This window comes from Scaptodrosophila lebanonensis, unplaced genomic scaffold, assembly GCF_003285725.1.
Source record: "Scaptodrosophila lebanonensis strain 11010-0011.00,11010-0021.00 unplaced genomic scaffold, SlebRS2 tig00000061-arrow-pilon, whole genome shotgun sequence".
NCBI classification, from domain to species: domain Eukaryota; kingdom Metazoa; phylum Arthropoda; class Insecta; order Diptera; family Drosophilidae; genus Scaptodrosophila; species Scaptodrosophila lebanonensis.
Genome location: NW_022060554.1, coordinates 7,647,611 through 7,661,277, shown reverse-complemented (window position 1 = coordinate 7,661,277; position 13,667 = coordinate 7,647,611). Strand labels below are relative to the sequence as shown.

At 46.8% G+C, this 13,667-nt stretch overlaps 1 protein-coding gene across 1 annotated transcript; it reads left to right on the top strand.

Moving 5' to 3' along the window:
- Positions 1–412: 412 nt before the first annotated feature.
- On the top strand, positions 413–12,865 carry LOC115624904 (protein jim lovell). Its single transcript, XM_030519753.1, has 5 exons — positions 413–1,562; positions 1,692–1,874; positions 1,932–2,969; positions 6,877–7,008; positions 11,994–12,865. Exons 1-5 carry the CDS (start codon positions 413–415, stop codon positions 12,863–12,865), a joined length of 3,375 nt encoding a protein of 1,124 aa, XP_030375613.1.
- Positions 12,866–13,667: the final 802 nt, after the last annotated feature.

The following is a 13,667-nucleotide window of genomic DNA, read 5'->3' as shown; positions in this document are numbered from 1 at the left end:
GTGATATCCTTAAGGATATGCGACACGACACGTAGCGACTGTGATTGCCAGCTCTACATGTGTCTGTGCCAGCGTCTACAGCTGTCCTTGTCTTCACATTGATTTGTGTGTGTGAGTTGAGCTTTGTTTTGTTTTCCTTCGCCAGCTGTTTAACGGGTATTCTTTGACTTTGGCACAGCGCTCTAAAATGATATATGCCTCGACTCATTAACATATTATCACACATAGCATATGTCATGAATACATTATGCCACGTATTATCCGTAAGCTTTACTCATTCGTGCCCCCCATTTTCCGCCTCTCATTGCAGACGACAAGAAATACAACAACACACTTTTGAGGCGCCACGTGACTTTTGGTTGCTTCGGCAGACACAGGCAGACACGGGCAGAGAGGACGGTAGGAAGCACGCATGTTGAAAGACACTGAGGATCTGAAAAAACGCCGCAAACTGACGTCGCTGACTCTGCCAACGCCGACGCTGCCATCGCTGCCTCCGCTGCCGCTGACGGCGCTGACGCACATGAACGACTTCGCGCGAGAGGCGGCTGCGCCTTTGCCTCTGCCTCTGCTGACCAAGCCGCTGACGCCACCGACGCATGGTGAAAACAGCAACACAGCCATGCATACAACAACGCCACCCACAACGCCACCGACGCCTCCAGCGCTGCCGCTCAACATGAGCAACCATCAGCCGCAGCAGCAATCATGTGCGCCACATATTCAATTGATCGAGAAATCGTCTACGTCCAGCCCACCTGCCACGCCCACAGCTACGACCGCAAACATTGCAACACCAGCACACCATGTTCCCCCGTCAGGCACACAGGATCATTATAGTCTGCGCTGGAACAACCACCAAAACCACATACTGCGAGCCTTCGATGCGTTGCTGCAAACCAAGACCCTGGTCGACGTCACGCTGGTGTGTGCGGAAACCTCGATACGGGCCCACAAAATGGTCCTCTCGGCCTGCTCTCCCTTCTTTCAGCGCGTCTTTGCAGAGACGCCATGCAAACATCCGGTAATAGTGCTTAAGGACTTTCGCGGCTGGGTTGTGCAGGCGATTGTGGATTTCATGTATCGTGGCGAGATCAGCGTGCCACAGGAGCGCTTACAGACACTGATCCAGGCGGGCGAGTCGCTGCAGGTTCGCGGCCTAGTCGAAAGCTCGGTACCTGAACACACGCCCACGCCGGCTGCTTCACCCGACGACTTCGGGCTTCTCGATACCTCGCTGCTGTCGTCTGAGCTTGAGCGTTGCTCCAGCTATGAGGATGAGACACCACCCTCGATGGTTACACCAGCCGGTGGCAAGCTCATGATGCCAACGCGTCTCTTCAGCACGCCAGCAAGTGCAATGGCTGCGCTGAACATGCGACGCAAGCGAGAGAGGGAGAGGGAAAGGGAGAGAGAGCACCACGAGCGCGAGCTAGAGAGTGATCAGGAGCTGGGCATGACTGGTGGAGACTTGTGCACCTCTCCAATGCCGCGTCGCAAACAGGCACGTCCACGACGGCGCTCGGGCGATGTCCCCCATGACTTTGCGCTCACAAAACCCGATGCGACGCCCCCACCTTCAGCTCCGAATTCGACAACGACAACAGCAGACAACCCAGAGCCCATGGAGTCGGCGCAACAATCTGAGTTATCGGTACTTCAGCGTGAAATGGACGCTGCACATGCCAAACAATTGGCTGCGCTGCAAACTGTGATCAAGCATGAGCTGGTAGAGCGCATGGAGCAGGACGAGCCCGAAGACGACCCGGACAATGAAGGTGGGAGTAATACAGAAAAGCAATCGAACTCAGAGCAGAACCTGGGAGAAGAAACAAGCGCCCAGCAGGGGGTGCTAGATACGCCAGACGAAAGACATGAGTCCGACGTTGATGAAGATGAAGACGACAATGATGTAACGCCATTAGATGCACCAGAGGACTTGCACAATCATCATCATGGGCAAAGCAACGACGATGATGATGAGGATGATCTGGAGCAGGAGCAGGATATCGAAGAGCTTATCAACACGACCAATGAACTGCGGCGCCAGGCAGCGGTAGCTGCAGCAAATGCTGCAGCAATGTCGCCATGCCCCTCAGATGGGCCCGAGGACTTGTGCATGACCAAAAAGGACAACAGTAGCGGAGTTAGCACTGGGAGCACTCATCAGGAGGCCACCCATTCTGATAACGAATGCAGTGCCTCAAATAATAACAACAGCAGCAAACTTCAGGACAACAATCAGCGCATTGTGCTCTCCCTTAAGGACATACGCCAGTTGAATGCGAAGCCTGGTGCCGCCTCCACGCCCACGAGTAGCGCTACAGGCCCTGGCAACGGGCTACACCCTTTCGCCCCACCCAGTCTTCGTGATCTGCGACTAGAACGTCCACCCGGACACGCTGGCCTCTCCGAAAGTCCTCCCTGCAACATGGAGGCACTTGAAGCTCAAATGCACGCAGCTGCTGCTGCAGCAGTGGCTGCAGCTAACAATGCTGACCATCCATTTCATCACATGGAACACCAGATGGATCTCTCACTGGCAGCTGCCGCTGCAGCAGCCGCCATGCATCAGAGAGACCCACGCGGCGAGCCCCGAGATCCGCGAGACTCACGAGAACAGGCGTTACAGCGTGAACATAACGCCTTTGCAAACAGTCTCCTTGGGCCCATGGGGATGCCACCTTTTGGGCCTAATGCAGGACCTCCGCTAGCCGGCAGTGGCCAAGCGCCACATGAACGATTAGAAGAAAGCATGAATCGTCTGAGCAAGGAATTCAGCAAGGAGTTCGGCAAGGAGTTCGGCAAAGAGTTTGGCAAAGACTTTGGAAAAGACTTTGGCAAGGAATTCGCACCCACGTCGCCCATGAGTCTACCTGGACATTTTGGCGGACCGGATGGGCCACATCCACCATCTCCTCTTCCCTTTCCTGGTATGTCCTCGGCGCTGACACTGACGCCGCCACATAGTGAGTAAAATCTTTTAATATTAAAGAATCTGAAAAATCAATCACTTACCCATCTCCCAACCAACCAATAATAACATCCACTCCGTAACGGATTGCCTCTTCAGTTTTTTAGGGCCCCAGTTTCTCCGCAACCTGCTTAGGTACATTGAAGTCGAAATTGTGCATCAAAACAAACGGAAGTCCTTAATAATCGCATGCAAGTCAGCTCCTTGAGTTACACGGCAACATGGTCTGCCATTGCCATTGCTTCTTTGACATTTTTTTGTGCAAGTTCGCGATGATTTCCATGTTTTCCTTTCTCCCTCCCATGGAGGGTACTCGCAACTCGCAACAACCGCTTAATAAGCTCGCGTGTCCTTTGCCGCTTTTGCCAACATTTCCCACCTCTCCTTGCTCAGCTACATGCAACATGTGGTCTGTTATACATCAAAGCGTAGCATCCTTCCTCTGTTTCTAACTGTTTGCTGGAAAAGCAACGCAAAGTCCTTAAACGCATTAAAACAGCCGTCAAGTCCTAATGCGCAGTTGAGAGGTTCTTGTTACTCGTACGGCATTCAAAAATGTTGTGTTGCCATTTCTTTGCGACCGTATGATATTGATGAAGTGAGGAATTTCTCCAAAGCCATGGTAAAGAAATAGCGGTTGCTCAATTTTAAATTTCTAATGGGGGGACTTCTTACTTACTTAGTTACTAAAGACCAGGCGTTTGCGGTACTCGTGTATATCCCCTCTTCAGCTGAAGTTTATATTAAGTTCGAGGATGAAAAAATTTCTGAATTAAATCTCTACATAAATTAAAATTATTAGTTACAGCTTTATTGCTAGAATCCTTTAGTGCGCACTTTTTACTTTAGTTACATCAATAGTATTTCACTCTAATAGTCCAGTCACTCTATTTTCAATTATTCAAATTAAATAAATAAATTTCTGAATTAAATTTCTACATAAATTAAACTTATTATTTAGAGCTTTATTGCTAGAATCCTTCAGTGAGCACTTTTTATTTTATGTACATCAATAGTATTTCACTCTAATAGTCCAGTCACTCTATTTTCAATTATTCAAAATTAATAAATAAATTTCTGAATTAAATTTCTACAAAAATTAAACTTATTAGTTACAGCTTTATTGCTACAATCCTTTAGTGCGCACTTTTTACTTTAGTTACATCAATAGTATTTCACTCTAATAGTCCAGTCACTCTAATTTCAATTATTCAAATTAAATAAATAAATTTCTGAATTAAATTTCTACATAAATTAAACTTATTAGTTACAGCTTTATTGCTAGAATCCTTCAGTAGGCACTTTTTATTTTAGTAATCCAGGCAACCTATTTTCAATTATTCGCATTAAATAAATAGTCACATTACAAGTAGACCCTTGCCGGGTCGTCCCGCCGATGTGATAACCCATAACGAAATTCGAGCCATTCTGCAAATTCATTGCTAATTAAGTCATAAAAATGTGCAGTTGCCAGCTCGTAAACTTTTTTGATATTTCAACTGCAATGTGGCAGTAGTAAGCACCAAAATTTTGACAGTTTAGTTGCATGCCGGTCATTAAATTGGTCTTAGTCTGGGGTATGAGGTATGGGTCCTAGCCAGCTCGATTTGCCATCTACTAGTATGTGGAGCTCGACTGCATTTGCGGTTGCGACACAGACGCGAGACTTGAAAGTGCAGTCGAAATAAATTCAATTGCGGTTTATATGATTTCTTATATTTATGTCAAACACAAATACAAGAACAAACAGAGGTGCAAAGAGTTCTCGGCATGCAGCGGGGCGCGGGGAACTGTCATTGCGTGCAACAAATTTATGTTGTCTCCCGACTATACGAGTATATGAACAACTCCATGTGTGTGTGTTGTGTTTGGGTTATGTGTGCAGTCTGAGTTCAACTGTCAGCAGACGTTTAGCGAAATGACTTTTAAGTTGGGAGAACTGTCAACAGTGGGTGGCACAACCAGCCAGCAACCCAGCCGCCCAGCCACCTGCCACTGCGATCGACAAAGCCAGGCCGGGCACCCCTGCCACATGTTGTGTTTAAAGTATGCCAAAACGCAAAACTTAAACCTTTTGGCAAACAACTCGGCGACGACCGCTACGCTGACGACGCTGACGACGACGACGATGGGGACGATGGGGACGACGGGGACGGTATAAATAAAAATACGTCGTCGGGCTTCCCTTTTTGCCAGCCGTATAAACTTTGCACATAAGTCGCGCGATATTCATATTAATAATATCCGTTTGGGGAGTGCAACTCCAACCAGACTGCAATCACGGACCTGGGCGTGGGGGCTCTGTCTGTGCCTGGGCATGCAAGGCGCGACGCGCACACAGGATATAAAATAAATTAAGGCACAAAAATATGAAAAATTGTACGAAAAAGGCGAAAATCCGAGGCGCTGGCAAGTGCAGGAAGTGAAATACCTCTTAATGCGACAAAAATTTCAGCCAACATATCAAAACGTGAAGCGAAACGGAGCACACCGAGCCAAAGTCTCATCGTATGCGAAAAAAATCACTAACTACTGCATAAACAGGCCGCAGGCAATGAATGCCAAGGAAAGGATATGCCAGCCGAGCAAAGAAAAATTCCAATATACTCCTTCAAAGTGATACAGACTAAAAAATACCCTTCAGTGGGAGGGATAGCGACTGATGGAAGGCATAAATGGGTTAAGCGAGACTAGAGAGCCCTCCATACGGGACTTGGCTACAAGTATAAGAAAAGTAATTTTCCTGGCAAACTAAACGTTGTCGAGCCAAGCGAAGTTGGCCTGTTGTTTTCGATAATTCAAGCTATCTTTGATATCTGTTATGACTCTTCTAGTCGGTTGTTGGCTGCAGGGTAGATTAAAGACTTAACAACAGACAACCCCTCGGTATTATGATTTATTTTTTTGGGCGTGAAAATCATTGAACTAATAGCATGTGACGTGTGTGAGTTGACAAGTGGTTGAGGGGACTGGCTGTACGTCTGTTCTAGACCCTTTACAAAATATTAAAAGAAATCCGCACTAATTTTGCATGCCCGGAAAGGCAAGAAAATACACGTTACGTATACGACACGTTGTAATGCTGGCTCCATACTTCAAAAAAGCGCCAGCAAGGCTTTTGGCAAACAATGCGCGCTCGTTATTTGTGTCATTATGCTGCAGATACGACACGCACACAAACTCTGTCCCACACACACACACCCACACACACACACAGTCAGACAAATACAAATAAATACGAGTAGTATAGAGACAGACACATTTATTCATATGCTGGCACATTGTCTTGTGCGTCTTATAGTGGATTAGGGGGATGTGGAGCCCTGAATCCGCGGCGTCTACTTACGAAATCATTCAGGAGAATGTCAATATTATGCGTTGCCACTCAGCGACGCATACACGAGAATTTTCACACAAAACCTCGGCAGCCCACCACATCTGAGTCTGAGTACGAGTACGTGCAGCTTTTTATAGTCGACTTTTCTTATCCTTCTGGCCTTTCCGTTCGCGGTCCTCATCAGGTCTTCAATTGTTTCACTCATGTGTAGAAGTGCACTTCAAGCGTAAAATATTAATGGAATAATGACGTTCTATTGTTTACTATGCAGTCAATTGGCATGGTCGGTGAATCTGTTGAGTCTGTTGCATAGGTAGGCTTTGTCTCCACTTCAGATGTGTATCTATTGTCTCGAGCGAAATCAGTGAGCTGGGAAATGAGACGCTTATGGATTCGCAACACAATTGCAATAAAGTTCATATTATGCAAGGCATATAGGCGACTGCAATAACTCTATGATGAAGTTAGTAATGTTATGAATTGGGTCGGATATTGAGATGAACTTAGTCTCCTAGTTACCTTCATCTCAGAGAACTAATTATGCTTTTTTTCGCTTTATTCACAGTGTTCGGCTTGGACTCACCCTTGGGCCTATTTCCGCCCGGCATCGATCCCGGCAAGCTGTACAATCCACTCATGGAAATGAGCGATCCACGCGACATGCCCGGCGGACCGCCACCGTTTCTGAAAAAGAAAAGTAAGTAGCAAGCAATTACAGAGGGGCGCCTAAATCGAATTTTCCAGTTGAACTTTCGCCGAGTGGCGCGCTACGTGAAAAACAAACAACTAATTAACCCTATAAAGTACGGGTGCTGCCCAAACACACTTGGCAGCTAGTCAGTTGCCATTAACAACAACAATAATAATAATGAAAAGAACAGCAACTGCAACTGAAACTGCAACTGAAACTGCAACTGAGACTGCAACAACAAGCGAAAGGCTCGACGTGGTAAATCATTTCAACATGATTGGCATGTCGACGCGACTTCGATCACGTTGCAGTTCGCCAGTCAGTTAGTCAGTTAGTCAGAGTCAGAGTCGGTGGCAAGTGAAGCAAGTAGCTTCCAGTAAGGGTCCCTAAGCCAGTGCTTGTCGCTGCCCCCTATCTCTGTCCACATCCCTTCCCCAACCCGTGCCCTGGCTATAAGACTTCACACCTGACTGATTGATCTCGTGGCTGGTTTGTGAACTCAACTGTTGAATGTTCATTGCTGTTACGCTTTTTGCTGGCTTGTACATCAGCTCACGTCTTTTGGTACGCTTGTCCGGGTTGTGCAGCACAATGTAGTCTCCGTTTCGGGGCAAGTAGGCCCTTTGTACTGTAGTAGCCATGAGTAGTTGACAGCATGCTCAGGCTAAGGTTTCGAATCGCATTGAATCGAGTCAAAAGTAATATCAGAATCAGTTGATCTGAGAACTGGGAGTATTCAGATGGCTTGCTCTTTCCCAACTCATCCACATCTGATCATTTGAGTTCAATATCCGGAGAAGCTGATCTAATGTGCTTCAGATCCCCACTGCAAGCCAATCAGACAATAATGTGTACATTTTTTGTAGTCGCTCTCATTCATGCAATATCATGTGAGGCGGCAAATTCGTTTTTGTGGTTTTCCTGTGCACTCCACTCGATCGTTCCGATCGCTTCGTCCGCCAATCGCTTGTTTGTTTGTTTCTTCAATGAGTAACATGTGCACCTATGCATATCGTAAAACATCGTCTACCACTTCACCTGCACTGCAAGCTGTTGTACGAGTAGTTGTTGCTTTTATTTTCCTTGTGATTGACAAATAGGCAGCAGCTCCATAACATAAAAAGTGTCTTGGCTCCGATCTGTTTTTGTGCCTTGCGTCTTGGCTGTGACGCAAGTGAAAACCTCAGAGAGTTAATGAAGTTTAGTGTTTTGTGGGAAATCATATTTCCATACTCGTATAATAAACAGTGTTAACCGACAAATGTGGTTCAGAGATCAATTAACTTTTGGCTTGCCAATGCATTTGATTGTCATGTGATTGACAAACAAGGGACGAGCGGGCAAAGACACATAATCGCTCGATTCTGACTTGCGTTCGTGCGTTTGAGTCGTTTGTACTGTTATGTGATCTGAACGCTCTGACGTTTTGTATGACAGCTCTTCAATAGGCCCGTGCATGTTACTGAGCCTTCCCGCATTGATGGCTTAAGTGCTTGCTACACTTTCATGAATGAATGCGTACTTGTACTCACCTCTCATATGCCCTAAGCCTTTAAATGTGTAAGGCGCCAGTCTGGCTGAGCTCCATTGGGCTTAATAGCCACATTTTAGAGTTGAATTTGCTTGGGCAAGTGAAGAGGGAGTGGCTCGACTGGCTGTCAAACATACTCACTAGCCATGGGAATCTTCCAAAAATATATTATTTCAATATATTATTATCTAGGGAAAAACTTGGAAAGTCTTACACACGTTTCAATTCATATACTCGTACAATGGGCTCGGATTCATTTAAGCCCAGGAGGAAGGATATTCATATCGAGGCGAGTCAGCTATTTAAAGGCTGCATTATAAAACAAGAAAATAAATTGTTTTCTTTCCTCTTCATTCATTTCCCATTACTTGCATGGATAAGAAACTAGCGATAAATTCAATCAAATATGTGTACCTTTACAAATAGCAGTTCGCTCGAAGTAGTTGGTTCTAATTTGTTGTAATTGACACGAGCGCCCATCCATTTATTCTAATCACTTGTATGTTGGCCCGAATTTGTCTTGAGGCACCTACTCGTAGGTGAACAGCTGCTCCAAATATTCAACTTTGCCCCACTCCTCCAACACTTTACCTCGCAGCGTTTAATTGCTTCATTTTCTCATCAAGAGCTCATCAAGCAGAGCAGGGATTTCTTTCGTATTTGCCAAAATGCCACAACAAATTTCAGAGAGCAACAACAACAACAACAGCAACAGCAACAAACAATTGCAACAATGTGTGGAGCCAGAGTCAACCGTTCATGGCAGATTTTCGCTTTTGCTCAAAGTCATCGCTATCGCACATGGCCAGATCTGGCTGTGCCCTGCCAGAGGGGGCACGAGGGAGCTCACCATGACAAACGTTGTCCAAATTGCCACAACAAACTAAACTAAACTACACAACACAACACGGAACAGCGAATAAAACTGTGCTAACAGAAAGAGCGCGAATCTGGCCTATAGCACGATATTCTTTATTGCGAATCTCAAACCCGTTCGACTCTTACTGATAAGAATCTCTCTCCGGGGGGAGGACCACGAGGGAGGTGGAGTATTTGTAGGGCTCACCGCAAATTTCGTTTAGACGCGCTCAATCGCCGGGCTCAGTAATGCTGGAGAAGGGAATTCAGAGAGGAGGAGCGGTAGAGCAGAATTGCTGAGCTGCTGAGGAGCTGGGGAGCTGAGGAGCCGAGGAGCTGAGGAGACCCATGACATGGTCGTCATGGCGCTGCATTCGTGTGGGTGTGATTAACTGATTTGTTCACATTCATTTGTTCATTTCGCGATTGTTTGGTTGTTGTTGTTGTTATTGGCTGAAACGTGAATTGCGATTTGTAACAAATTCAAATTTCTTTTATATGAACGAACACGTAGTACCTGACCGCCCGCCCGCCCTACTCTGGAGTCCTCAGAGGGGGCAATACCAGCGAGACCTTATTAGCTTTTGTAGTTTGTGTCTTCGCTGCTACGACGCGACGCGACGTTCCTTCCCCCACCAGTTGCCAGCTCTGGCAAAGCCAGCTGGGCAAAGGGTTTTAGTTAGTTGTTTGCCTGTGCCAGGCAATTCATTGCCAAAAAGGTCAGGCCCAGATTGTGACCCGCCCAATGCAAATTGTTTTGCCAATACGAAACAAATAGAAATGCGATTCTGGTGCATCATATTTATTGTGATTAAAATGAAGAATTTCCGAGATTCTCGCTCAGTTGAAATAAAGTAGGTGGACATTAGGTTACTTGAGGTGATTACAAAACGTTTGAAAAACAAATACCTTACATATAAGTATATTACAGTGGGAAGGAAAGGAATAGATCTGAGCTGAATATGCCATTGGAACTACATTGTTAACCGGCTGATGTAGTTCCACGGAAATATGTCAGTTTTATTGTTAAATATGGGTGGAATATGACTAGAGCTCTTCTCTTGAATATCATCTGTAAATAATTATTACTAAGACTTCTGGAAGAATTCGGGCTTAACAGCAATGCACCAATTTGTTTTGTAGCTAGTTCTTTGTTCGAGTTAAGGAACCACCCAACAGTTGATGCATTTGCTTCAAATAATCGCATAGAGTAAATGGGTTTCTCCTTCCGGCAAATATTACACACCTATAGTATTGCAAATTTGCAAAACTTCAAATCGTCACCTGCGAGCGAAGGAGAACATTCAAGTATCGGCAATAAACTGCAAATTGTTTTGTATGGAAATTTGTGTGCGACTCTAGGCCGAAGTCGAAGTCGGAGTCTCTGCCGATGTTGACGCCGAGGCCGCCTTCATTGTCAACGTGCGCCATGGCCGGTTTCCAACCTGAAAGGAACCTGTGGTGCTGCCTCATTGTAGTTGTATCTGTTGTTATTGTTGCTTTAGCTGTTGCTGTTGCTGTTGTAGTTGTAGGCAAGTCGATATCTGGGAATCTAAATTGAGTTTTAGCGGCGCATGTGACGGCGACGACGCCGGCGACGGCGCATAATTTGCATATGGAAGGAAGGCAGGTCTCAGCCAAAGTCATACTCATAGACGAGGCTGGAGCTGAATGGAGCTTCGGAGATTGAGGCAGAACCAGGCTGGGACGGGAACCACCACAGCGTTTTTTAGCCAAGTGATCGTAAATACGTTTTTCGGTCTTTTGCGCTTTCGAAGGTGGCACATACACATGCCAGCAACAGCAACTCACAGCAGGGTGTGTATGAGCTGAAGGCGAAGCTAGACAGGCTCAGCTCAGCTCAACTCAGCTCAACTCAGCTCAGCACAGGCCCAGACCCAGACCCCAGCTCAGGTTCGGCAAACAATGAGCAACCGACTTTCAACGAAAATTGTCTAGCATGCATTGCAATGGCAATATAGGCCACAAGATTGAAACATTAAGCGATGCGCGGCCAGAGATAACCTCGCAGTCCAGATACATGATTCCCTTCCTCATACCCCAAGATGCTGGAGACGAGCACTGAAAGAAATAGCGGACAGTGAGAAAGACATTACAAAATCCATATGAAGCATCACAGAATAGTTTTGATCAAATCTGATGATCTGGAAGGTTTTCATAGAAATAGCGGACAGTGAGAAAGACATTACAAAATCCACATGAAGCATCACAGAATAGTTTTGATAAAATCCGCTGATCTGGAAGGTTTTCAGATCGAGCTTGTTCAGTGTCATCGTCTTATCAGCTGTTGCGCCAATTTTAAGTTGATTTTTATTCAAAATCAATAAACTTTTAAGATCCCCAAAACTATTAAAAAGACATTACTGGACGAAGTAATTTTTCATAGCGGCATAGGGGACATTTTTAAGAATCCCGGGGAAGAAAACTTTTGAACAATCCTTTTTGCTCAGTGTATGCAAGCTTTCAACTCTCTGAGCTACAGGCAGACAGTTTGTTCTTGGGTCAGGTGGCGCAACGATCTCAACCGTCACAGCATTTTACTAATCATCCTATACCCTCTCTCCTGCTTGTCTACTTGCAGTGCCGCGCCCCAAAGGCCAGCATTCAGCGCCACGAGGTGGCCCGCCACGTTCCTGGACCAACACCGAGCTAACGGAAGCCCTGCAGCATGTGTGGAACAAGAAGATGACCACGTCGCAGGCATCCCGCATCTTCGGCATACCCTACAACTCGCTGCTCATGTACGTGAGGGGGAAGTACGGAAAGAGTCTGAAGCTGGAGCAGCTGCGTAAGGATTGCATCAGTGGCCCGCCCATAGAGATGCTGCAAATGGGTATCAGTGGCGGGGGCGGCAGCTCCTCCAGCAAGAGTGAGAAGAACAAGGAGCGCAAGGAACGAGATAAGGACAAGAGCGGGTCAGCTGGTGGTGGCAGCTCGGGGAACGGAGGGTCCGGCGGGGCTTCTAGTGGCAATGGTGGCCCGCCTCTTGGACATCCTTCCGAGCTTGGTCCGCTGGGACCGCTTGATCTGGAACTGGGCTTACCGCCATTGGGCCCGCCAGGTGGCCCACGCAGTGGAAGCTCGGAGCCCGATCTCCTGGGCGGCCCCAATTCGCTTTTCAATCCATTCAATCCGCAAGGGTTCTATCCGGACTTTTCTGGCGGCTTTCCTGGCCTCCCCTTAAGCATGCTCAACCTGTTGCCGCCGGCCGAGCGCCATCACGCAGCCGCTGCTATGCACCATCTAGGCGTGAGCATGGATGAGGACTGCAAATCGGTGGGATCCAAGCAGTCCTCGTCTCTGGACGATGACTTTGCCGGCGCTGGCGTGGGTCTACCCCTGTCCCTGAGAGGCGGAAGTGGCGAGGAGCAGCGACTGGGGGCCAGCATGGGGAATGGCAATGGTCAGGGAGCAGCCTTGCCACAAGCAAACGGCAGTGCGGTGCAGGATTGAAACTTGTGGCGGGATTGGGCCGCCAACCCAATGTTTTTCCCGCCGCACGATGTGCCCGCGCCCTACGACATGGAGGAGCCGCCATCGCGCCTTGGCCATACAGCGCACTCTCCTCCCCATTCCCATGCCCATACTCATCTGCACCCGTACAGGGAGTTCAACCAGAGCTTGTATATGGCGCGTCGCAAGCTGAAGCGCTACAGGGCCAAACGGCCGCCAGGACATCAGCATCAACATCATCAACAGCAACAAAACCAACACAAACACCAAGAGCGATTGCAGGATCTGCTGGCGCCACTTCCATTGCCACTGCCGACGCTTCCGCTTCCCCCGGCGCCGCCGTCGTTGCCCCTGCCCATGGCCTAAGATCCCTGGACTAGCTTATAGTAAGCTGAGCGTTTATCCAACTGTGAAAAATCGATGTGAACCTTAATGCAATATACAATATGTTTTTAATCCTTGCAATTAATTTAGTTCGTACCAAGACGACAATATTTCATTTACAACGATTGCGATTTACTACACGTATGTCTAATTTTTTATCATTCCACTTAAATTTATTTCTCACCTACACATATATGTATGTATGCACGTACATTGTATGTATGTAGGTAGATTGTGCTGGTGCTTTTAGTTCCTATTCCAAGGTATGTTTTTTGTTTAGTTTTTAAAGCCCCTAAATTATTTAAGCTAAGTAATTGAATATGACAAAGCTTACAAAGCATGTGAGGCAATATTTTACAAGTACTTATTATTAATGTTTGGTTTCTCATCAGAACTAAATAATCAAAACCGTAACTAC

Excerpts from the sequence above, each read along its gene's own strand:
- LOC115624904 (XM_030519753.1), top strand. The coding sequence starts at position 413 with ATGTTGAAAGACACTGAGGATCTGAAAAAACGCCGCAAACTGACGTCG. Across the intron at positions 1,875-1,931 it reads AGATACGCCAGACGAAAGAC|CAGAGGACTTGCACAATCAT; the intron begins ATGAGTCCGACG and ends CATTAGATGCAC. Across the intron at positions 7,009-11,993 it reads ACCGTTTCTGAAAAAGAAAA|TGCCGCGCCCCAAAGGCCAG; the intron begins GTAAGTAGCAAG and ends GTCTACTTGCAG.